This window comes from Sus scrofa, chromosome 10, assembly GCF_054392235.1.
Source record: "Sus scrofa isolate SSC_HxYL_T2T_F1_AM1 chromosome 10, Sscrofa_HxYL_maternal_Yorkshire_Landrace_v2.0, whole genome shotgun sequence".
NCBI lineage: Eukaryota > Metazoa > Chordata > Mammalia > Artiodactyla > Suidae > Sus > Sus scrofa.
The window spans coordinates 18305025-18330458 of NC_139392.1; the positions used below are offsets into that span (position 1 = coordinate 18305025).

General features: G+C 45.4%; 1 protein-coding gene across 6 annotated transcripts in view; it reads right to left on the minus strand.

The window, feature by feature from the left end:
• The window catches only part of PLD5 (phospholipase D family member 5), a 302902-nt gene that overhangs the window by 226488 nt on the left and 50980 nt on the right, over window positions 1-25434 (minus strand). Inside the window, exon 1 of one of the 6 annotated variants that reach the window (XM_021064453.2) lies at window positions 7221-10706. The exons of 4 other annotated variants lie outside the window; for them this stretch is intronic. In XM_021064453.2, coding sequence (XP_020920112.2) covers window positions 7221-7490 — 270 coding nt within the window. In that variant the 5' untranslated portion in view covers window positions 7491-10706. Of the gene's footprint in view, window positions 1-7220; window positions 10707-25434 lie in introns of those variants that run through there. One more of the 6 variants, XM_084979297.1, reaches the window with a different exon arrangement.

A 25434-nucleotide genomic window follows, 5' to 3' on the forward strand; every position in this document is an offset into this window, starting at 1 on the left:
TTTTTAGGGCCGGACCTGCAGCATATGGAGGTTCCCAGGCTAGGGGTCCAGCTGGAGCTGGAGCTGCCAGCCTACGCCACAGCCACAGCAATGCCAGATCCGAATTGCATCTGTGACCTACACCACAGCTCACGGCAACGCCGGATCCTTAACCCACCGAGCGAGGCCAGGGATCGAACCTGCGACTTCATGGTTCCTGGTTGGACTCGTTTCTGATGTGCCAAGACGGGAACTCTAAACCCTATTTAAAGCTAAGAGCCACACTTCATTCAACACCCAGGTCATAGTCAATGCCCCCGCCCCCGTGTTGGGCCTGCTCACTTCACGTCCGTCAGAGCTCTCATTTCCCTATGCAAAGTTCTGGTTCATGTGTTTACATATTTATTGTTTATCTACCTCATCAAAACCTAAGCAGGGGCAGGGATTTTATCTGTCTTGGTCACCATCATGTCCCCACTGCCTGGTATAAAGTCAAGCCTAGCAGAAACGTATTGAAGGACATGAGCTCACTGTTCTAAAAAACAGACCTCAATGCAGAATGACACAAACACAAGCAAAGGGTAATTACTGCTCAGGCAGAGTCCAAGTCAGTTACATGTGGGAAAGGGGAAGGGGCCTTTGCTTAACAGGGTCATTCCGAGACACAGGTTGACTGCATCTCTGTCGTCTTCCACGCGTGGCTTCTTAGGAACCCTAGCGCTGGGCTGGTAGCATGCAGAAGCTCATGGAGGCATGTGCATGGTCAGTTTTCATGAACAGGCTTGGAAGTGGCCCCTGTTGCTTCCGCTTCCACGGAATTGTCACGATCTCACTCACGTGGCCACCCCTAACCACAGAGAAAGCAACGAAATGCAGATTTGTTGTGTTCCCAGAAGAAAAGGAGCGCCCGGAGTCTGGTGAGCAGCTGGTGGTCCGTATCTGTCTGGTGAAGGGCAGACGAAAGTCAGAGGAACAAGGGGGAAAGAAGGCAGGCTTCTGCGATCACAGCGGAGGGACGATGCCTCGCTCTTCTCGATGCTGACCGGTCCATCGGACCATCCGACTGGCTGTGAGGCATGCACATGGGTTGCAGGTTTCAGTGTATACCTGGGCCTTGTCTTCCCGAAGATTGCCAGCTCACGAAATTCAGAAGTTTTCTCCAACTCCAATTTCCGAGAATAAGGTCATGCCTGTAGTAAGCGCTAATGGAATGTTTGAAAACATGGCAAAATTGGGAGTTCCTGTTGTGGCTCAGTGGTTAATGAATCCGACTAGTATCCATGAGGTTGCAGGTTTGATCCCCGGCCTCGCTCCGTGGGTTAAGGATCCCGTATTGCTGTGAGCTGTGGTGTAGGTTGCACACTCGGCTCGGATCCTGCGTTGCTGTGGCTGGGGTGTACGCTGGCAGCCACAGCTCCGATTCAACTCCTAGCCTGGGAACCTCCATATGCCACAGGTGCGGCCCTATAAAGAAAAAAAAAAAAAGGCAGTACAAAATCGTTTTGCTCTACAAGTACTGAAAGAAAGACTGAGGGACAATACAAGCCATTAGCAGCTGAAAGTGCTCCGCTGGCCGAGGTCCAGCTCAGGTGACGTCAACTCAGGTTCTGCACACCTAGTGGTTGCTGGATCCAGGAGTGGATGTTTCTGTATATATTTCCGTCTTTTAAACACCAACGAGAATAACCCGACATGCTGAACACTTAGAACAGAGGCCCGCTGTCAGACATTGCCTAGCAAAAGCAGAAGCCATTCAGGACACAGTCCAATTTGAGAATAACTAGACAAGCCCCAATTACTGGAAGGGAGCTTTTAAAAAAGGATTTTGATCTTTTCTAAGGAACATTTTTATTCATCCATCTTTAGGCCCTAGTGTGATTTTTTTTTTTGAGTCATCCTAGAAAACGGACATGAGGCTTGGTGGTACCAGGCATGTTGAAGCTTGCAAGTAGGTCACTGGTCCCAAGAATTGAGCCCAACCAATTCTGTTGTCCTGAGTGGGTGGGTAGACAAGACGCCTTAGTGTCTTGGGTCGGGCAGGCTCGGGCCACTGGCGTGCTATTCGTGGATCATCCATGCTTGATGCTGAATGATGAAGCAGGGAGGTTATTTCCCTGAGGCTGACTGTATAATAAACCTGATCAAGCGCAGCCTTCGACATTTGTCAAAATCTACATATCTGACCAATTATGAGGGCCGGCTGGACCGCAGGAAGGGCACACGGTGCATGGGAAGGCCAGCCCCGTTCTCATTCTTCAGGATCAGAGAGGTTAGCTTCAAGAGAATGGAGATACTGCCTTGCTGGACTTGTCCATATGCTTTACTTTCAGCTGTCATCTCAGTCCACAGCCAAGGCGTAGAGCATTGTATTCTTTCTAAAAAAAGTCTCTCTCCCATCTCTCCCCTCTCTGCTTCCTCCCACTGCTCTGTCCATTACTTAACACGCTAAAAATTAGGTCACTTGGAGTTCCCGTTGTGCCTCAGCAGTAAGGTACCCCTGCTCAGTGGGTTAAGGATCTAGTGTTGCTGTGAGCTGTGGTGTAGGTCGCAGACGCAGCTCCGATGTGGTGCAGGCCGACAGCTGTAGCTCTGGTGTTGACCCCTAGCCTGGGAACTTCCATAAGTCACGGATGCGGCCCTAAAAAGCAAATAAAATAAAATAAAATAAAATAAAAAAGTTGCAGGTAAGGCTAAAACTCTACACCCTATACCATTTTTCCTACAACCCTCTGAGCATCTCCCTAGAGACTTCATCCATCTTGAACCTATTTAATTTCTAGGTTATCCAGTTAATTAGTTTCTTTATTCTAGGTCCTCCATCTATCACATTGATTTTACAATCAACATTAAGCTTAATCAGCAACAATTCCAATGGTATTTTATCCATCGTCCCACACAAACTTGCTCTTGTGTCTTCTGGGGCTCCATCTGGGACCTGACCAGCGTCCATCATGAGTTATCTCTACCCACGAGGCTGATCAATAGGATGAAAATTGGAACTGAGCTCATATTGGTTTATTTTCAACTTTGGGATTCCTTTAGCTTAGCCAGTATAGTTCACAAGAGACCACAAACAAATGACAGACTATTCATCTTCATTATACTGTTGATATGTACCATTTATAATTTTTAATGCTCTTGACACCATCTTCAAGGAGAAAGTCAAAGCCAACTGACGTAGTCAATTCCCCAAAACCTGACAGCACACTATCGCTTTTTTTTTTTTTTTTTGCTTTTTAGGGCCTCACCCGAGGCATATGGAGGTTCCCAGGCTAGGGGTCCATTCGGAGCGGTAGCCGCCGGCCTACACCACAGTAACAGCAATGCCAAATCCAAGCCATGTCTGCCACCTACACCACGGCTCATGGCAACGCCAGATCCTTAACCCACTGAGTGAGCCCCAGAATCGAACCCACAACCTCATGGTTCCTAGTCAGATTTGTTTCTGCTGCGCCACAACGGGACCTCCAGTTTGTGACCCCTTTTCCTGACAATGTATGTTATCTGAGGTGACTTACTCATCCTAGTCAATGAAATTATTCAGACCTTTATTACAGGTGCTTGGTTTTTTTAAGGGGTTGCATATCCACTCATCCGCCACATCTTCCCACCAGTTACCAATGACCAAGCAAAGAGCCCTGCAGCCATTAGTGATATCTAGCTAATATCCAATCTGTCCTCTTCATACTTTTTTTAGAATTTGTGAACATATGGCTGTAGGTACAGGTCACCTCTTGTGATCCTCAGAAGCCACCTTCTCCTTAGGGACAGAATTAAAATACCACTGCACCTGCAGCCTCTATGTTCTTTCCAGAACACACTGCATTGTCACTCACTTCAAAGCGCCTTCTTGGACGGTGGGTAACAGGCTATGAAAGTCATCTGTTAGATATTTGACCCTCAGACTTTTTCTTCCTTGACACAGGCCTTTCTTCATTCAACAACACACAGAACCTACTACGCACGAGGCACCATGCCCGCTAAGGCAGGAACTGCAGCCAGTGTGGACTCCGATTCACTTTTTTGGAGCTACTTGCTTCAGGTGTGAGGGACTTGGCTTTGCTTTTTCGTATTTCAGTGCTATTTCATAATCAGTGGCCAGGGCACGTGATGTTCCCCTTCACGTCATCTCCTACTTTGATCGTCTCCCCACCGTTGTATTTTAAATACCTCGATAATTTCAAAAGCTTCCTTCTATTTTGTCTCTCTGCACGGTCTCCAGCCTCATCAAATGTCTTCCTTCACATAAACATGTCAATATAATTGTCACAATGACCCAATGGAGGTAAGGATCCTTATTTGCACTTTGTAGATAAATACATTCGTTGTTTTGGGGTTTTTAAGGTCCAAAATCATACACTAATGTGTGGCTGACACAGACATTTAATTCTAGGTCAGAATCCATTCGAACGCTCTTTCCATAACATGAGACTATTCTCCCAGTTTAGAGGGAGCTGTTTAAGGGGAACTGGCCAGAGGGGGAACAGAAAGTATGAATTATGTGGGCATGAAAAGTACAGGAAACCAAAGAAGGGACGGGAAGAAGGGAGACCGCTCCTGTCCTGGGAGGAGACTGGCTGGCAGGTGGAAAAAGAAAGTTCAAGGTTCTTTGTGGGTTTAGAGACTGGGTCCCTGAGAGTGTGGTCTGGTTCCCCTTTTTCTCTACTGTCAAAGGCCATACCATGAGGTGGTTTAAGAAGTAAAGGCCTTGAATTTGTGCCCACCCTGGCACTACCCCTGACGAGCTGTATGCCCTTCTCTGTACCTTAACCTCAGTGCAACGGGGATAATAATACCACCACCCGCTGAAAAGGAAGGATGCGGATTATTAAAGCGCTTAAAACTTGTGGAACACAGCACGTATGTCCTCACGTTTTGTATTTATAAATCATTACAAGAAAACCTCCACGCATTTCTTTTGCTTTCAAATACCTTAAGCTGGCTTGCAGTTATGTAAAATGGATCTAAGTATCTGCGTTTCCTTTAAAGTTATAAGGAAAACCAAAAAAAAGCAATCCGGGGCCAAAGCCCAAGCCAGACTGATGTATTTGGTCTAACACGCAGCAAGCCTTGACATGCTCCGGATTCTAATGAGGTCAGGAGAGGGTATTTTTTGGGTTTTTTTTGTTTTTTTTTTTTCACACAGAGGGAGTGTGTTTTCTCTGAAATAAGTAAGAGAACAGATCACATGTGCCTGATGAGAAACAGGAGTGGTTTCCTTTTCATCATGGAAGGGTCTTCACAAAAACTAATTTATAGATTTCCTCCCCTTACAATCAAAGATGGGGTTTTTTTGTTGTTGTTGTTTTATTTATTTTTTTTTTTAAATCCACTGGTTCCCTGCACAGAGCTCTCACTACAAGGAAAGGTGAAATACAGTTCCCTTTGCAAAAGATGGCCCATCAGGATGTCTTTCCTACAACAACGTTAAGATGTGCGTGTTTGCAGTTAAAAAGAGTTCAGTGAGGCCAAAGCATGTATTTTAATGCACCTTTGGGTAATGTGCCCAACTCTCTAAATAATACTGAATCAGAATAACCAGAAGGTGGCCTGGATACAAACTTGCCAAGAGTTTGCAGTCCCTCTTGGTTTCCCCCGGGCTGACCCCTGTGCCAAAGGGCAGCTGGCTCCTTCGGAGGGTCGCACACTCCCGTCAGGCTGTTACAGCATTTAAGGGATCGCAGCACCCGGCTGGCTCCTTGTTTCCTCCCTGAAGACTGTACCCGATCATCAACATGCTTATGTTTAGCCCACACTTAAGGTCTGTTGGCAGGGGACTCTATCTGCCTTGCAGCCCTTCTGCGTAATCCTTCAAGGAATGTTCTCAGGCGAATTAAGGAGAAGAAAAGAACGATTATGCCCCTAAGAACGCAGGCAAAACAGTCCCACGTGCTCAGGGGCCCCATTCCATCCCCAGGCTGGATACGCTGACTTTGAGCCATCCTGCTGGTCTAGGAGAAACACACGCATCTCGAACGTGAAGTCTTCTTCACTGGATAGAAAAGCTTCTAAACTGGACGCGATGATCAGTGGTATCGCACATCAATTAAGAAGGGGGAAAAAAATCTGACCCTCATCTCTGCAGCTTTATTTCTACAGTCCATGTGCTTATGAGGAGGGGACCTCGGATCTGGGAGGGAGAAGGAGGGCAGGAAGAGAAATAAAGGGTTCCCACCATCCGGCTTCCAGTTTCCCTTCGTCTGAACTGGTGGAAAAGCAGCCTCACTTCTAAAAATTCCCGCATTCCTTTCATCAGCACTTTCTTCATTCATCTGGATTATAAACGGAACAATCATTTCCCACACATCAGCTGTGCAGTCAAATAAGTGTATTTCGGGCCGTCTCTCTATACAGTCATAGGTTTTATTTTCTCCCAAATGTTATGTAATCTTCTTAGGACCAATGTCCTTCATCCCTTACTTCCTTAAAAGAAAAGTTTGTGGCTTCTATGTTACGCCAGTGCTTCCCCCTTATATCATGGGTGACACAGGAGCAGCATGTGGAGAAGGCGTAGAGAGCAGAGCCCTGCACTAAACACACAGGCATTTCCACGGCGACTTCTAAGGCTGCATCCAAAGACCTCACTCCCATTAACGGGTCCCTAACCCCGGCAACGTGTGCTTTGCGAGTGAATCGAACAAACTTCCTCCAAAGTCACAGAACCCTTTCTTTTCAACGCGGGCAGGCGCCTACCGTCACTGCCTGTATATGGTAGTTTTAAAAGGAAAAAAAAAAAAAAAAACCCTCTTAGACCTTTGCGCTCATAATACTTAATGTTGCAAATGCCTCCAATTAACAGAGACGTGCACAAGACTGTGACAACGGAGAGGTCAGAAAAGAAAGCTGCTTTCCTACGAATGGGTTGCTTTCCTACATGAAAATATTGAGAAAACAGGCAATTATTGCTTTGAAGGAATCTCCTGGAAATGACAATTACATTCAGAGCACAGAGTACACCTCAGACACTGCACAGATCGGAGGTCACCGCGGGGACTGCCCATCCCGGGCAGAGTCCAGCAAACGGTCCTGATTAATCACAAGGCATGAACAACATTACTTTTCAAAAACCAGTATGCTGGTGGCAAGGGTGTTCGTGCCCTCCTTGTGAAAACCTGACCGTGCCCCAGGGCGCCGGGGACGGATCCATCTCATGCTACCCACAGTCACTTTCACCAGCACCTGCCACATATTCCTTCCCAGGTAGCAAACTAGGGTCTGCCGAAAACTCTGGAGTTTCTTACCATGGCGATCCAATCTTCCCTCCCTCCGGAGTTCGGCAGCCAGGAGCTGGGGCTGGCGTGCTGCTTCCACGGTCCCTGGGGCCTCTGGAGGCTGCGAAGGGCTCTCGGGGTACGAATGTATTGCCACCGATGAGATTTCAGTCCCTCAATTGCTGGCCTCGATGCTCTGGAAATCAGCCAAACCCAGCGCAGGGAGAAAGGGCGGCGGCTTGCAATGTCAGAATTTCCCCTAGAATGTGCTCTTAAACACACGGGCCCCGCAGTTAGCATGTTAGCAGATGCCGAGGGCGGCTACACGCAGTTCCATTTCTCTTTTCCTTTTAAACCGAGTTGGGTTTAGTCGCTGGTGGAATGAAATGAAATTATAGCAGGAGCGCAAGCCGACCCAGGGGACGCAGGCACTGTGCCGATTTGCACACACCTCCACACGGACCAGAAACGGCCGCTACGCCCATCAGGAAAGAGCATCCTGCCTGGATGGGGAGCAAGTTGGACCAGGTTGTCCGGGGTTACAGCATTTTCATAGCTGCTGGGAGTCTGCAAAGGGTTCTGAGGAACAAGCGCAGGACCGAAGGCTGCTCTGAATAGCTTGGTGTCTCACTCACCGTCAAGCCCAAACAGGCAGGCAGACAAGTTCTCTGCTCGTCACAGGAATCTAAGGCGCACAGCCAGATCTTGCAGAATAAACATGAAGTTCTTCAAGGGCCGGGCATCTATCTGCTAAGACACTTTAAATCTTGGGTTGCTCGATCATACTGAACTATTTATCAAGCTCTTGATTTTCCCACATTTTGACAATATTTTGGTTTTGTTTATGCTTTTTAGAGCCACACCCACAGCATACGGAAGGTTCCAGGGTAGGGGTCGAATCAGAGCCGCAGCTCCCGGCCTACATCACAGCCACAGCAATGTGGGATCCTCAACCCACTGAGCGAGGCCAGGGATCGAACCTGCATCCTCATGGATACTAGCTGGATTCGTTCTGCTGTGCCACAAGCGGAACCCCCGTTCTGTTCACTTCTTTATCCCTAGCATGGTGTCCGCTCCCCTGAAGGATATTTATTGGCTGAATTAAATTAACTTTCCGTAACTGCCGGAAATGTTGGCTGAGCTCCACGAATTGGTAAAGTACTTTTTGCTGGGAGGCTGATGTGCTCTAGGTTCATGTCCTCTAAGACAGTCAGGTCTAGAAAGGCCAGGAAGAACTTCTGGGAGAGTTAAGCCCTTGTTCCAGAGCAAATTAAACCCAAGGAATAACATTCATGCTGATGGTCAAGGGATTTGACTTCTTAGAAGAGTCCTTAGGCTTCATCCCACCTGAGAGCATCAGGAAGCATATGCACACTGGGTATATGGAATGACCACCCAACAGGGACCTGGGGTGTAGCACAGGGAATGCCACCCAAGAGTCTTAGAAGGTCTATATGGAAAAAGCATCTGAAAGACAATGAATGTGTGTGTATACGTGTAACTGAATCACTTTGTTGTACAGCAGAAATTAACTATTGCAAATCAACTAACAGTTTACCATTAATATTTTAAATCAACTATACTTTAACAAAACTTTAGAAAATGGGGGAGAAAAAAAATGAATCAACAAGAGTCCAAGAAACCATTCACAACGGCCTTCCCTGGCGGCCACAGTCATTTAGAAGAGAAAAGCCGACGTGGTGGGCAAGTCAGATGCCCGGGTTGAACAACAGAGTTCACTTTGGTGGCCTTAAGAACTGCTCTGGAGCTTTGCAATGTCAGACACTCGTCCTCACACAGGAAGGGGCCGAGTCCCCTAATTTGGGGGTCTCAGCTCGTGACCCCACCTCTAGGTCCTCTCTCTAGAACACTCCACCAGCCGCCCCAACCATTCCCTGCCCTGTGTCCAATTACATCCTGCTCAGATGGAATGCGGTGGTGACACGAGCTGCAGTGTGACCAGTAAAAGAGCCTTGCCCTCCTTTCATGCACCAGCCTTTGTCTCTGTAAACACTCCCCGACTCTGGCATTAATGAAATAGCTCCGTTTTCTTCTCCTTATTTCTGAAGGCACAAGGACAGTCCTTCCTCTGTCAGGAAGCCCTGACAGCTACAGCCTCTAGCAATTTCTTTGCTCCATGACTGGCATGCATCGCTGTCCCATTTAACATTTAATCATATACTGTCTTTGGACACATCTTGGATATCATTGTTTTTATGTCTAGGAATTTTTTGTGGTTTTTTTTTTTTTTTTTTTTTTTTTTTTTTTTTTAGGGCCGCACCTGTGGCATATGGAGATTCCCAGGCTAGGGGTCGAATCAGAATTGTAGCTGCCGACCTACACACCACAGCTCATGGCCACGCCGGATCCTTAACCCACTGATCGAGGCCAGGAATCGAACCTGCATCCTCATGGATGCTAGTCAGATTTGTTTCCACTGAGCCAGGACAGGAACTCCATTTCTAAGGTATATCTTACCATTGAACCTGATGATAATGTTATTCCCATATAAAATTTGTGAATGGCGTCCCACTGCCTAGAAGGTGATGCTGAGACTCCTCACCATGGCAGTTAAGGTGCATTTAAGGTGCTTCATGAAAGGACCCCTAAGGTTTCCTCTCCCATCACACCACCGCAAGGAGTCTGCTTTAGTCACAGGAATTCTTTGCAATTCCCTCAAATCGCGGTGCTCGCTTATACTTCCCGGCCTTTGCACACACACACTGCTCCCTCTGAGCCATCTCCTCTGGTCCTCCTGAAAGAACTGGATGGGAAGCTGAAGGCCAGAGGTGCATTAACGATCTGTGTGGACTATCCTTATATCAGTGTCAGAACCCTGCACAAGCTTAACTACATTTAGAATCAGTGATTCTCAGAGTTCCTGGTGTGGCTCGGTGGGTTACAAACCTGACTTGTATCCATGAGGATGCAGATTTGATCCCTGGCCCTGCTCAGTGGGTTAAGGATCCGGCGTTGCCATGAGCTGTGGTCGCAGACGCGGGCTCGGATCCGGCGTTGCTGTGGCTGTGGTGTAGGCCGGTGGCTACAGCTCTGATTAGACCCCTAGTCTGGGAACTTCCATGTGCCGCAGGTACAGCCCTATAAAAATTAAAGAAAAAAAAAAAAAAGAATCAGTGATTCTCTGGCAACGAATGTATTGGAATCATTTTTCCCTAAGAAAAAGACTTTTTTTTTTTCTTTTTCAAATAAATTACTCTTTGGCAGAAACCACAGGGGAATATGAGGATTTCTGAATTAACTGTCTGTCTGTTGACTGAATCAGGTTTCTACTGACATTAAGAACTGTTTGGACATTTGTGCTAATCGAAATTGTTAGACTTCTCAGCTTGATTTTTGTCAGAACAAACTGAATCACTGAATCGCGGCACCCCCACCCCACCCCCCGCCCACCCACTGAGACACAGCCTCAGACACCAGCAGCAAGTGTGTTAGAAGTCTCTGGAGAGGGAGAAGTGGAAAAGAATTGATATTTCCTATAAAATTGTAGTTTGTGTGTGAGTATATAGATAGTCCTTTGAGGGCTGCACCCGCGGCATATGGAGGTTCCCAGGTTAGGGGTCAAATTGGAGCTACAGCTGCCAGTCTACACCACAGCCACAGCCACGCCAGATATGAGCTGCATCTGCGACTGAATGACCTACACAACAGCTCACGGCAACAGTGGATCCTTAACCCACTGAGCGAGGCCAGGGATCGAACCTGCATCCTCATGGATGTTAGATTCATTTCCACTGAGCCATGATGGGAACTCCTAGTTTGCATATTTTTATTAAAATGCATAGACATCCAAAAGCCAGTCCTTTCCTCCCGAGCTCACCCCGTCACCCCACACTTCCCATAAGAGCTGGAGTAGTCACAGGTCCAGCAGTGAAGAGTCTCAGATTCAGAAGCAAAAGGCCCAGTGGAGAGCTGCCCCCACTCCCTAGTCCCTGCCCCATGCAAGCAAAGAGAAATTCTTTTACAAACATGTTCACCTAGTGCCTGTTTTGTATTTTCTTACAAAGCAAATCCACTTGATCCTTTTAGTGAAAAGTTTATGGCACCTTTAAAAGATGTTTACAATGTATGTGAGAGGCCCAAGCAACACATTACCACTGCCCTCCAAAGACGCACATTTATTCCACTACCCGGCATTTTCCTATGTTAGCTCTGCATTAATCAAAAGTTTATCAGGTGCTCCGCCACAGTCACCAACAGAGACCAGAAGCTCCTGACAGTTGCTGTGACACTCACTCACTGCTCCCATGATCCAGGGCTTCCCTGGGGTCGAGAATATGGAGAAAAGGAAACCGTCGACTCCTGATTATTCCACAGCAACAGAATTACACCTGCTGGCCCTCTCAAAATAATGGAGAGGAATTCCTGTCGTGGCGCAGTGGTTAATGAATCTGACGAGGAACCATGAGGTTGCAGGTTCGATCCCTGGCCACACTCAGTGGGTTAAGGATCTGGTGTTGCCGTGAGCTGTGGTGCAGGTGGCAGGTGCGGCTCGGATCAGGCATGGCTGTGGCTCTGGCGTAGGCCGGCAGCTGTAGCTCCAATTAGACTCCTAGCCTGGGAACCTCCATATGCCAGGGGTATGGCCCTAAAAGGACAAAAAAAAAAAAAAAAAAAAAAAGAAGAAGAAGAACGGAGAGAAATATTTGGAAACTGTTCAGGATTTTTGCCGTAAACATCTTTGTCACAAGCATTTTTCTGCATAACCAACTGGCCTTGAGACAGTTCTGCCATCAAAGATAAAATAACTGGCTCACAGGCTCGCAAAAGTCTGGTTTCAACTGCCTGAGATACGTTAGCTTTTCTGCCAGTTACTGATGGCTTTATGGAGCTGAGAGATGACAATTTGCCCTAAGTTTTGGGGTCTTCTTGGAGGAGAAATGAGGGCCTCAAAGGCATAGAGTTAAAACCACATTTTCCAAAACATGCACGAAGCACCTCTGACAATACGCCAAGAACAAACAGCAATGTGGAGCTGTGCACCAAACCACACAAAACTCAGTTACAAATAAGCATCCTTGTGTCTAGAAATTAATCCCTCTCTTAAAGAAGGAAGAACGTTTAGGGAAATAGAAAAAGTGTGGTACTCAAATGAGGAGACAAACCAACAGGCAAAAAACATACATATAAAAATCCCAGGAACAAAAGACTCAGAAGACAGGTGCTTCAGGACAACCCGCAAAATAAAATCAATTATTTTCGGAGAATTGCCATGGAGCTGCACACATTTGAAATGCATTTAAATATTTTGTATTTCACAATAGTCTCTAATTTTGCTATTCATTTCTCAGAGTTCATCATGGCCTTTTTAACATCTCTTTTTTACTTTTCATTATTTTACTTTTTACTGAAAAAAATGCCTTACTGCCAATTAGCTCTGCAGTGAAAAAGTCTGCGGCAAAGATACTGTGCAAGTACCTAGAGCTGCTGGAACCACCTGTCTTTCTCCTGTCTCCAGGTTTAACCCCAAGTCCCATCTTCCTGTACTGCCTGGACATTTTGCTCTGTTATTGAGTAAGTTTAGCCTCACCTACTCATCCCTGCCCGCCCCACAGCTGCAGCCCACTCAGCAGTATGGCTAAGGGAAACTCGGCATGGACCAGTGATGACAGAATCCCTTAGGATAATTGCATGGGGAAGATGGTTCTTTCAAATTTAATCTCCAGCAAACCCACTCAGTCTAAGAATCACAGGGCATTTAGAGATGCCTTTCAGTTTCTAATAATGTTTCAAAGGTTTCTGTTTCAATAGACTGAAATTGATGTTGGCAGAGGAGAAATGAGGTCAAGGCACTGAGAACAAGAAGCCATCGCTTCCTGAAACCAGACCAAGATTGCCAGGTATTTATATTATGAAAACAGTGACACAGGGAAAAACATATTTCAGCAGTAAAACATGTACACTAATTTCAATTATGGAATTGTTTATGAGATAGGAAATCAGATAGCTTCTAACCATGAGAAGTGGATACAGTAGGAAGAAAACTGCGACAGCAATGACAGCAACGACACGTGACTGCCCTGGGGGAGGCTCGGAGCTGCAAGCATGTATCAGAGTCCTGTGGGTTCACCCTGTCTAGTAGAATGCATGGAGTCTGTTTCCCAGGCAATCCTGAGCTACACAGACCTGGCTGGAGTCTCTGCAAGCAATCTTAGTTTATCCCTTCCAGTTATACACCTGAGACCCTCCATCTCTTCTTCAACAGATTGTGTTCCTGTTCTCCTTTTTCACCACAGGAGGGCGCTGCAGCACAACAAGGGCAGAGTTCTGGTCCAGCTTTCTCTGAGCTGTAACAAAACAACTTGCATACTCCCTGCCAATCACAGCACTGCTTAAGTACCTCCAACTAGAAAAGAAGGTGATCTTGAAGTTTCCAACCCCTGTCTTCCAACGAACCCTGCCCAAGTTGTTCACACAGACACACATATGTGTGCTATATAGTGCAATTATGTATTTTATTATTTTTTTTTTAAGGCTGCAGATACAGTATATGGAAGGTCCCAAGTTCCCAGGCTAGAGGTCCAATCAGAGCTGCAGCTGCCAGCCTACACCAGAGCCACACCAGATCCGAGCTGGGTCTGCGACTTATATTGCAGCTGTGGCAATGTTGGATCCTTAACCCACTGAGCGAAGCCAGGGATGGAACCTGCATCCTCATGGATCCTAGTCAGGTTTGTTTCCACTGAGCCACAAGGGGAACATGAATATAGTGCAATTCTTATTTTTCTTTTATTTACCTTAATACCAGAATTTGTTGGTCATTTGTAAGATGTTATTTAGATGGGAATAATACACAGCCTAAGCATTAAGCTACTTGATTTTTTAACTAACTTTAATCACATGAAACTCACTAGATTGATTTACATGTGGATTAAAAGTAACCTGTAATTTATCCCCCACTGCCCTTTTTTTTTTTTTTTTTTTGGTCTTTTTTTGTCTTTTTAGGGCATATGGAGGTTCCCAGGCTAGGGCTTCAATAGGAGCTACAGCTGCCGGCCTACACCACAGCCACAGCAACACCAGATCCCAGCTGCGTCTGAGACCTACACCACAGCTCAGGGCAATGCCAGATCCTTAACCCACTGAGCGAGGCTAGTGAGCAAACCTGTGTCCTCATGGATGCTAGTCAGGTTCGTTAACCGCTGAGCCATGACAGGAACTCCCCCAATTCTCAATGATTGCCCCAAGAAAAGTTTTCTAAGGCACACTGCTGCTGAAGATGATTTAGTGATGATAAATAAGCAGCTTAAAGAAATGAAGTCTCCTTATTGACCTTCGGCCAAAGTCATATCTGTACCCATTCCTTGGCTGTGATTCTTTCCTCCTTGATATACCAACCACACACACACACCCATGCAAGCACCTGTGTCTATTAGATGTGGTGCAGCTATAAAAAGGTCTAGATATGCATAAATAAAAATCTGCCCAATTCTGAAGAAGATTTTAAATAATATTTGAGTGCCTAATGGAAAAACACCTCAATCATGCACAAATCTCTTCATTCAAAAATCTAGCTTATGCTCATGAGTTGTACCCATTGAAATGGAAGTTCTGTTAAAGACGGGCCCTTATCTGTCGTGATCAATACCAGCACACAGCAGGTACTCAGCGCTCAATAAGTATTTGCTCAATGGAATAGCAGAACCTTCAGAAGGAACAGAGCATCCCCTTACAAATTCTAAGCCTCTGCCATGTTCCCTTTGATCTCAACCTGACATAAAGATATTTATATCAATTTATTCAACAAAGCCTTTCATGTGCTAGGGCTCTGTGGGAGATTATTTTAGTATGCAGCCATTGACTTCTAAGTCTTAGGTCATATGTTTTAAGAAGGGAACTTCAGGGAGAGAGCAGCCAGTATGATGAAGTAGAAAGATCCTGAGCTTACCTCCTCTGATGAGTCCACCAAAATCACAACTATCTGCATAACAACCATCAATTAAAAAGATCGGAACCTACCAGAAAAGACCTTCTACAACCAAAGACATAAAGAAAGAACCACAATGAGATGGGAGGGGAACCCATGATATAATCAAATCCCACACCCTGTGGGTGGGAAACCCACAAACTGGAGAATAATTATATCACAGAAATTCTCCCAAAGGAGTGAGAGTTCTGAGCCCCATATCAGGCCCTCTTGCCCGGAAGCCCAGCACAGAGAAGATGAGGCCCCAGAACATCTAGCTTTGAAGGCCAGCAGGGCCTAACTGCAGGAGCCCCATAGCATTGAGGGAAACAGAGACACAGAAAATCGTGCATTGGGATCCAGAACAAAAGCAGTAATTTGATAGGAGCCTAGGCCAGACCTACCTGCTGGTCTTGAAGCATCTGTTGGGAGGCAGGGGGCAGCTGTAGCTTGTGCTGGGGACAAAGACACTGGTGGCAGACATTTAGCGGAACATTCATCTGCATGAGCTCTCCTGGAAGCTGTTATTTTGGAAATAGGGCCTGGCCCCACCCAAGAGCCTACAGGCTCTAGAGCTGGGAGGCCTGAGGCCAAAAAACAAACTGGGTAAGGACACAGCCCCACCCACCAGCACATAGGCTTCCTAAAGATTTCCTGAGCCCACAACCACCTCTAGACAGGGCCCTAGACATGGTCCTGCCAACCAGGGGCCAAGGCTCAGAGCCAACCAGCAGTGGGCAGTCACCAGCCCCTACCAACAAGAATACTGCACATGTCTTTAGACCAGTCTCACCCACCAGGAGGCAGACACTAGAAGCAGAACTGCAGTCCCATAGGCTGCAGATGAAGTACACAAATGCAAGGCAGACACTACCCTGGGACAAGCTGACCCCTGCCTGGCTCTTGGGTGATGAGAGGGGAGAGCACTTCTGGGATGCACAGGATGCCCCTACAGAGGGCCACTTCTCCAAGGTGAAAAATATGACTGACCTACCACAGCCAGAAAACTACAAAAATGAGGCAGCAGAGGAATATGTTCTAGATGAAGGAAGAAGATAAAATCCCAGAAGAACTAGGGCAGATGAATACCCAAGAAAAAGTTCAGGGTAATGACAAGCAAAGAACCTGGGAGAATGGATGCACAGAGCAAGGAGTTAGAAGATTTCAACAAAGAGTTAGAAAATATAAAGATCAAAGCAGAAATGAAGAATACACTGACTGAAATAAAAAATACACTACAGAAAATCAATAGTAGACTGATACAAAAGAAGAGATCATGGACCTGGAAGAGTAATGGAAACCACTGCCACTGAACAGAAAAAAGAATGAAAAGAATTGAGGACAGTTTAAGAGACTCCTGGAACAACGTCTAGCATACTAACATTCCCATTATAGGAGAGCTAGAAGGAGAGAGAGTCTCCAAGAAAATATTTGAAGAGATAATAGCTGAAAACTTCCCTAACCTGGGGAAGGAAACAGTCATCCAAGTCCAGGAAGCACTGAGTCTCTTAGTGGATGAACCCAAGGAGGAATATATGTTGTAATCAAAATGACAAAAATTAGGAGTTCCTGTCATGGCTCAGTGGTTAACGAATCCCACTAGGAACCATAAGGTTGCAGGTTCAATCCCCGGCCTTGCTCAGTGGGTTGAGGATCCGGCATTGCCGTGAGCTGTGGTGTAGGTCACAGATGCATCTCAGATCCTGCATTGCTGCGGCTCTGGTGTAGGCCAGCAGCTACAGCTCCAATTAGACCCCTAGCCTGGGAACCTCCATATGCCATGGGACCGGCCCTAGAAAAGGCAAAAGGACCAAAAAAAACAAAAAAAACAAAAAACAAAATTAAAGATAAAGAGAGAATATTAAAAGCAACAACGGAAAAGCAGCAAATAACATACAAGGGAGCGCTAAGGCTTTCAGCTAATTTTTTAGCAAAAACTCTGTAGGCCAGAAGGGATTGGACTACAGAATGATTTAAAGTGATAAAAGAGAAAAAGCTACAACCAAGCATATTCTACCCAGTGAGCTCTTGTTCTGATTTGATGGAGAATTCAAAAGCTTTACAGAAAAACAAAAGCTAAAAGAACTCAGCACCAACAAACCAGATTTAAAATAAATGCTAAAGGAACTCCTCTAGGTGAAAAAGAAAAGGCCACAACTGGAAACAAGAAAATTATGAAATGAAAAGCTCACTGATAAAAGCAACATATACTAAAGGTAGGAAAACATCCACACACAAAGCCAGTAGAGAGATTAAAAGACAAAAGTAGTAAAATCACCTGTATCAACAATAAGCAGGTAAGGAATACAAAAAACAATTCAATGGAAAATATAATATCAAAAACAGTAATCATGATGGGAGACTACAAATACAGGGTTTTCTAAATGCATTTGAAGTTAAGAGATCAGTAATTTGAAACAACTGTATATATATAGACCACTTTACAAAAGCCTCAAGGTAATCATAAACCAAAAATCTATAATAGTTATATATACAAAAAAGAACAAAGACTCTAAACATAACACCAAAGTTAGTCATCAAATCACAAGAGAAGAGAACAAAAGAAGAAAAGGGAAAGAAAATCTACAAAAACAAACCCGAGGAGTTCCCATCGTGGAGCAGTGGTTAACGAATCCGACTAGGAACCATGAGGTTGCGGGTTCAGTCCCTGCCCTTGCTCAGTGGGTTGACAATCCGGCATTGTCATGAGCTGTGGTGTGGGTTGCAGATGTGGCTCGGATCCCGTGTTGCTGTGGCTCTGGCGTAGGCCGGTGGCTACAGCTCCGATTAGACCCCTAGCCTGGGAACCTCCATATGCCGTGGGAGTGGCCCAAGAAATAAGAAAAAAAAAAAAAAAAGACAAAAACAAACCCGAAATAATTAATGACATGGCAACAGGAACATAATATTACATAGATAATTACCTTAAATTCAAACAAACCAAATGCTTAGAGTGAATGAAGACCAACCAAAATACATAGAGTGAATGAATGGATACAAAAATAAGACCCATATATATGCTGCCTACAAGAAAACTCATTTCAGATCTAGAGATATATACAGATTGAAAGAGAGGAAATGGAAATAGGTATTTCGCACAAAGGGAAATCCCAAGAAAGCCAGACAAAATAGACTTTGAGAGAGAAAGAAGGACACTATATAATGATCAAGGGAATCACTCCCATAAGAAGATACAATTGTAAATATATATGCATCCAACATAAGAGCACTTCAATATATAAGGCAAATATTAACAAACATAAAAGAAGAAATCAGGAGTTCCCATCATGGCGCAGTGGTTAACGAATCCGACTAGGAATCATGAGGTTGTGGGTTCGATCCCTGGCCTTGCTCAGTGGGTTTGACCTACACTGTGAGCTGTGGTATAGATCAAAGACGCGGCTCAGATCCCACGTTGCTGTGTCTGTGGTGTAGGCTGGCAGCTACAGCTCCGATTCGACCCCTAGCCTGGGAACCTCCATATGCCACGGGAGCGGCCCAAGAAATGGCAAAAAGACAAAAAAAAAAAAAAAAAAAAAAAAAAGAAGAAGAAGAAGAAATCAACAGTAACACAATATAGTAGGAGACTTTAATACTTTAATATCCCACTTACTTCAGTGGGCAGATCATCCAGACAGAAACTCAATAAGGAAACACAGGACTTAAACAACACCAGCAGGACAATATCTCAATTAATATACACATATATGAAACATTCTATCTGAAAGTAGCAAAATACACATTCTTTCAGGTGCACACAGAAAATTCTCAAGGAGAGATCACATACTAGTCCACAAACAAGTCTCACTAAATTTAGGAAAACTGAAATATCAAATATATTTTCCAACTACAATGCTACAAAGTTAGAAATCAACTACAAGGGAAAAAAAATTACAAAAACACAAACACGTGGAGGCTAAACCATATGCTACTAAACAATCAATGGATCACTGAAGAAATCAAACAGGAAATTTAAAAATACTGAGAGGGCAATGAAAATGAAAACAAGATAATCCAAAAATCTAAGAGATGCAGCACATGCAGTTCTAAGAGGAAAGTTTATAGTGATACCACCAAAAACAAGAAAAATCTCAAATAAATAGCCTAACCTTACACCTAAAACAACCAGAGACAGAAGAACCAACAAAACACAAAGTCAGTAGAAGGAAAGAAATCATAAAGATCACATCAGAAATAAAAAAGAGACGAAGAAAACAGTAGAAATGATCAACGAAACTAAAAGCTGGTTCTTTGAAAAGAGAAACAAAACCGACAAACCTAGCCAGACCCACCAAGAAAAGAAGGGGGGGGGCCCAATTCAGTAAAATCTAAAATGAAAAAGGAGAAGTTACAACTGATACCACAGAAATACAAAGAATCATAAAGAAGGGAACTGTGATCATGTAAGAAGAATTTGATTTTTGGGAGTTCACCCCGTGGCTCAGTGGTTAATGAATCCAACTAGAAACCATGAGGTTGCAGGTTCGATCCCTGGCCTCGCTCAGTGGGTTAAGGATCCAGCATTGCTGTGAGCCGTGGTGCAGGTCAAAGACGCAGCTCGGATCTGGCATTGCTGTGGCTCTGGCGTAGGCTGGCGGCTACAGCTCTGATTGGACGCCTAGCCTGGGAACCTCCATAGGCCGAGGGAGTGGCTCTAGAAAAGGCAAAAAGACCAAAAAAAAAAAAAAAAAAAAAAAGAACTTGATTTTGTACCCCTATTACCTACTATTTCCTATATACAGTATATTATTACCTGTTCCTCAATCTTTCCCTTACCTCCTTGTCCCAACAGAAACTTGGCTTTCCCCTGGGGCCACTGGTTTCCATGCAGCCCTTTCAATGGGACACTGTATGTCTCCCTTAGTCCTTGTACCATGGGATGAGGAGGGGAAAGTCGTTATCCTCCCTGCTCCTCGCTGCCACTTTGAGAGCATTCATTCTCCCTCCCTTCTCCCCCCGCTAAAGCCCCAGCTTTGATCTCTTACCATCAGGCTAGATCAATACTAAGCGCTCCAAGTGTCGCCATTAACTTCTGACCCCAGGACAGTCCTCTTCTCCTTCTTTCTCACTGGGATAGAACATCTGCATCGCCACTTGCATTTCAAGAAAACTTGAACATCTAAGTAAATGATTGTTCCAATGCTCTGGTATCTCATTGCCTTGAACCATCCCTTTCAATAATCTTCTGCCTCAGCCACTTGTTCCCATATCATTACCACTCGCTGCAAACGCCCCATAACATCAGTTTAATGCATCTCAGTGTCTGCCTACAAGTCTCTAGCTTCTCCTCCCACCCTCTGTGGCACCCTGACTTCGACCAGTTTTGCCCCTATTAGTATTGGCAGGCCATTGAGCACAGTACTGTGTCACTACGCCCCAGCTCTTGATGGCATCCCTTTCCTGCATATCCAACTTAAAACCAAACAGCAAAATCATTCTCTTTCATATGCCCTCTATGTCCTTGTGCTTCTCCTGCTGTGCTGGGCCTGCCTGTCCTCTAGCTCCCGCCCACTCTCTACTCCTGCACCTGTGTAGCCAGCATGGCTAAAGAAAAACAAATCTCAAATGCATGCCCGTATCACAAGTGGATCCCAGACATGTGCAAGCAATTATTCTCCCCAGCTCTAGTCTATTTATTCATCCACCCTCCCAATAGGCTGGTCACATTTTCTTAATATCTCCCCCAATTTCCAACGTCTCCCGAATTCCCACTCTCAGCTTATGATCTTTGTTCTTACTTCACTTCCCACTGATGCCACTCACCTTCCCACGTTCCCGTATCTGCATATACAGAACCTGCCTTCCCACCTATTACCAGAGACGAACTAGCCACGCGCCTATCTAAAGTCTCTTTGTACACTCTTGTCTATCCCTTAATGTTGACTAAAGGACATCTCTTCTTAAAAAAATCCATTTTTTTGCTCTACACTGAATCCCTTCCATCAGCATACAAAATGCTATTCTCTCTCCTCCTTAGAGAGAAAGACAACCTCCCCTGACCCCCATTCACCCCACCAGCCACTGGGTCATTTCTTTACTTTCTGCAACACCAACTGAGAAGCATTATCTATACTGATTCGCTGCATTTCCCACCATTCCACGACACTGCCGTCATCAGAGCTGCCCGTGGTCTCCACATCACCACATCTAATGACCAATTCTCAGGTCTAATCACACTTGACCTTCGAAAACCTTTCATAAGTCAATCCTCCTCCTCCTTCATGTACTGTTTTCACCTGGCCTTTAAGGACCTCGAATTCTCTTGATTTCCTATCGTACCTCACTGGCTGCTCATTCTTTTCCTTTATTTATTTTTTTGGCTTTTTAGGGCCGCCCCCACAGCATGTGGAAGTTCCCAGGCCAGGGGTCGAATGGGAGCTACAGGGGCCAGCTATGCCATAGTCACAGCAGCACGGGATCCAAGCCACAACTGCAACCTTCACCACAGCTCATGGCAATGCCAGATCCTTAACCCACTGAGGGGGACCAGGGATCGCACCTGCATCCTCATGGATACTAGTCGGATTTGTTTCTGCTGTGCCACAATGGGAACTCCCTTTTTTCTTTTTTCATTTCTCAAAATTTTAAAGACAAGTAAGAATTAAAAAAAAAAAAACTTTATGGTTTTTATAGCAAAGAATTTGTTTGCTCTTTCTAAAAGAATAAAAGTAATCTTAATGAGAATTTCTGTAGCAATGTCCTTTCTAGACCCAATATTGTCACCTGGCAACTGCTCCATCCATCCATCTCTTATCACTGGAGAAAAGGACCAGCAGGGCTTCAAATACAAAAATATGACCCTCATTCACTTGATCTCCTCCACATTAAGTGACGACAGGGGACAATCCAGGCTGGAACACAATGGTGCCCTATGGCCACTCATGGAAGTTACCTCCCAGGCCCACCAGGTGGTGTGTGTATATGGACCTCCCCACTACTGACCACCCAGGGCTCCTAAGCATCTCCAAGGAATGCTCCCAGATGTCCTCCTTCAGAGAATTTTAAAGCTTTTGCCTCAGCATGTCTGTGCTTTAGGCACCCAGGTTTAAGTCTGGAGTTCCCAAGAAGCCCCCCCCCCCCCCGCAATCCTCCTTCCAAGTGCTATCTGAATTTACAGCATCCTACAATCTCTAGGCAAAATTTTATTTATTTATTTATTTATTTATTTATTTATTTATTTATTTATGTCTTTCAGGGCTGCACGTGCACCATGTGGAAGTTCCCAGGCTCGGGGTCAAATTAAGAGTTGCAGCTGCTGGCCTACACCACCGCTCACAGCACCGCCAGATCCTTAACCCACTGGGCGGGGCCGGGGATCAAACTTCATGGATACGAGTCGGGTTCCTTACTGCTGAGCCACAACGGGAACTCCTCTAGGCAAAATTTAAATGCAATTTGATTTGGGAACAACATAAAGCTCAGTGTGTGCCCTCATTTCCTTTTCAAATGTTTTATGGCAAAACAAAGGCTGTACTGCCAAGGGTTATAAAACCAGAGAGGAAATGAAAAGCTGTGATTTTCGTAATAAGGTCCTTTCACAGAGCCAAAGTATTTCTGAGTTCCAATCAACTCACATACCCAAAAGGTTGCGTTTTCACACTGACTGCTTTCAGGCATTTGTAGCAGGCTCTAAGGTGATCAAATTTTAAACAACTGCAAAAATAAGCTAGGCCTTGTCCATCAAGAGACCACCCGACACCAGCCCTGATGATCTCCAGATGCTCTCTGAATGGAGAGAACGCAGACCCCATCGGCACGTCCACCCCATCGGCACGTCCATCCCCATCAGCAACCCTGCTCCTTGAACCATGACTGTGACGAAGACTCCTCCTGGGTGGGACACACGGTCTGGAGTCTATCAGCCTGCTGTGGCCCCTTTGGCCTGGCAAAGCAATAAAAAAAATAAATAAAAGCTAAAAAAAAAAAAAAAAAGCTATGCCTGGAACTATTAGATAACCTTTCCAATATTATAATTAGATCAATCTCTCATAAACATACAAACTGTACATAATACGCTCCTAATACGTGGACCTGATCGGTACGAAATCCTTGTGTGTTCATCGCTAAAGGGATACAAGCTGGTAGCAAATAAAACTCAAGTACTTTGGAGGCATGTAAAATAAAACATTTCTACAAAGCTCACCATGTGTCAGACCCTAAGTGTTTGAACTCCATCACTAATGACACACTATGAGATACATGTTACTTATTATCCCCCTTCACAGATGAGAAAACTGAGACACAGAGATGATGACTACCTCGATCGAGATCACAGAGTCAATAAGAGGTGGTGCTAGGATTCAAACTCAGGCAATCCGTTCCAAAGCCCGTGGCCTTCACCGCCCAGACCAGGCTGATTACGTGATGAATTGCTTAGCAATCTCCCTGGAAAAGGCTATTTAGACTGTTTGCTTACTTACTGTTTTCAACAAAGCCGCAATAAATGTCCTAAAAATGGGTCTCAGTAGTCCTGGAAGGTCTGCTTTAGAAGTGGGATTGGGGAGTTCCCATCATGGCTCAGTAGAAACGCATCTGATCAGGATTTATGAGGATGCAGGTTCGATCTCTGGCCTCGTTCAGTGGGTTAAGGATCTGACGTTGCCATGAGCTGTGGTGTAGGTCGCAGATGTGACTCTGATCTGGCGTTGCTGTGGCTGTGGTGTAGGCTGGCGGCTACAGCTCTGACTGGACCCCTAGCCTAGGAACCTTCCTGTGTCGCAGGTGCGACCCTAAAAATAAAGACCAAAAAAAAAAAAAAAAGAGTGGGATGGCCAGTATAGGCATTTAAAACTTGGTAGGTAATGCCTACACAACTTCTAAAGAAGCTAGGTCTGCCGATCGTCTCCCAAACAGTGCTGTTTTCTTGCTTCTTACTGACCCGTGACGGTATCAATCATTTTTCACTTTGGATAAGCTGATAACCAAAAACAGAATCACACTGTTGCTTTAATTTGCATAGCCCTGAATGCCTTTGAGTCTGAACAGCATTTTAAGCGTGTCTCTGCATGTACGGGTCCCTGAACTTTGTCTCCTCACGATGTGGCCCCTTCCTCTGTTGAGCTGCCTTTTCTCATGGGTCTGCAGACACTCTCTACCCCACGTACTTCGCCCCAGTAAAAAGGCACCGATGCTGCCAGAATCGCCAGCACTCAGAGCAGCTGCTGCACCATGACAACAGGCTACCCTGCAAGGTCCAGAGGCACAGCTGAGAGCAGGATGCAAGAAGTTTCAGTGAATTCCCCAAAGCAAACCTGTCACCACGATTGAGCGATAACACGGTGGATCTGAGGCTATGGCTCACGATCTACCCATGTAAATCATGTTCCTTTGGGGTAAATATTGTATTGATCCAAGGTGATGCATTAGAAAAAGAAAACAGGACGGCTGCCCAGCACATCCGGGAGAAGCAATGCAATCAGACTGGCCTGGGTTTGAATTTCGGAGCCTTCATTTACTGAGTTAGGTGGCTTTGGGCAAAAGCTGGTTCATTTCTCCACACATCCGCGCCTCCAAAGAACAAGAATCATGATATCCACCAGAGTGATAAGAATTGAGGAAAACATCTGTGAGTATCTACAATAGTCTGGCCACATAATAGGGATTCAATTATCAATCCAAGTATTCATATTAAAAATATTATTGCTACTCTTAATCATACTACTATTACTAATACTAATATTATCAATGGTGATTAAGGGGAGGCAGATGTTCGGGTTTGCCCCGTCACTGACAGGACCAGCCTGCTAACGTAGCTATGGATAAAACGAGGTGAAATCCTTTTATCCAAATGAACACACTTCTCCCTCCATTCACCCGACGAGCAGGAAGTCTGTCTTCCCTTTCTGCCCTCTCTTCTCTTTCCACGGCCAGGTTTCTCCAGGGACCAATCCTACCTACTCCTAAATGCAGTGCTGGTGCCAGACTCAGGCGCTCCTTTGAGGTCGGCAGGCTCCTTTACCGTGAGTTTTTGGCCAAGCCACTGTGGCCGAGCCTCTGGCACCGGTGGCAGCGCAGATTCCCTTCTAAGGCACAGTGGTTCTTGGAGGAGTGTGGGAGTCTGGGCACCACCCCTAACAACAGCTACACTGATTCAAGGGCTGCTGGGTGGGGCTGGTCTGGGCTCCCGAATTCTCACCTTCCTAAGGCTCACCTGGACGCCCCTTTCCCAGGCTGCTGGCTTCCCCCTGGGGGGCCCACCTGCCACCTCACCTGTCCAGGAGCATTTACCCTTTGTCTGTTTTACAGACATTACACGTCTGTCTGTTTCTGTCCTCAACCTGAAAGTCCCTCCAACTCTGTTTTAGCCCACGTCATTTTTCT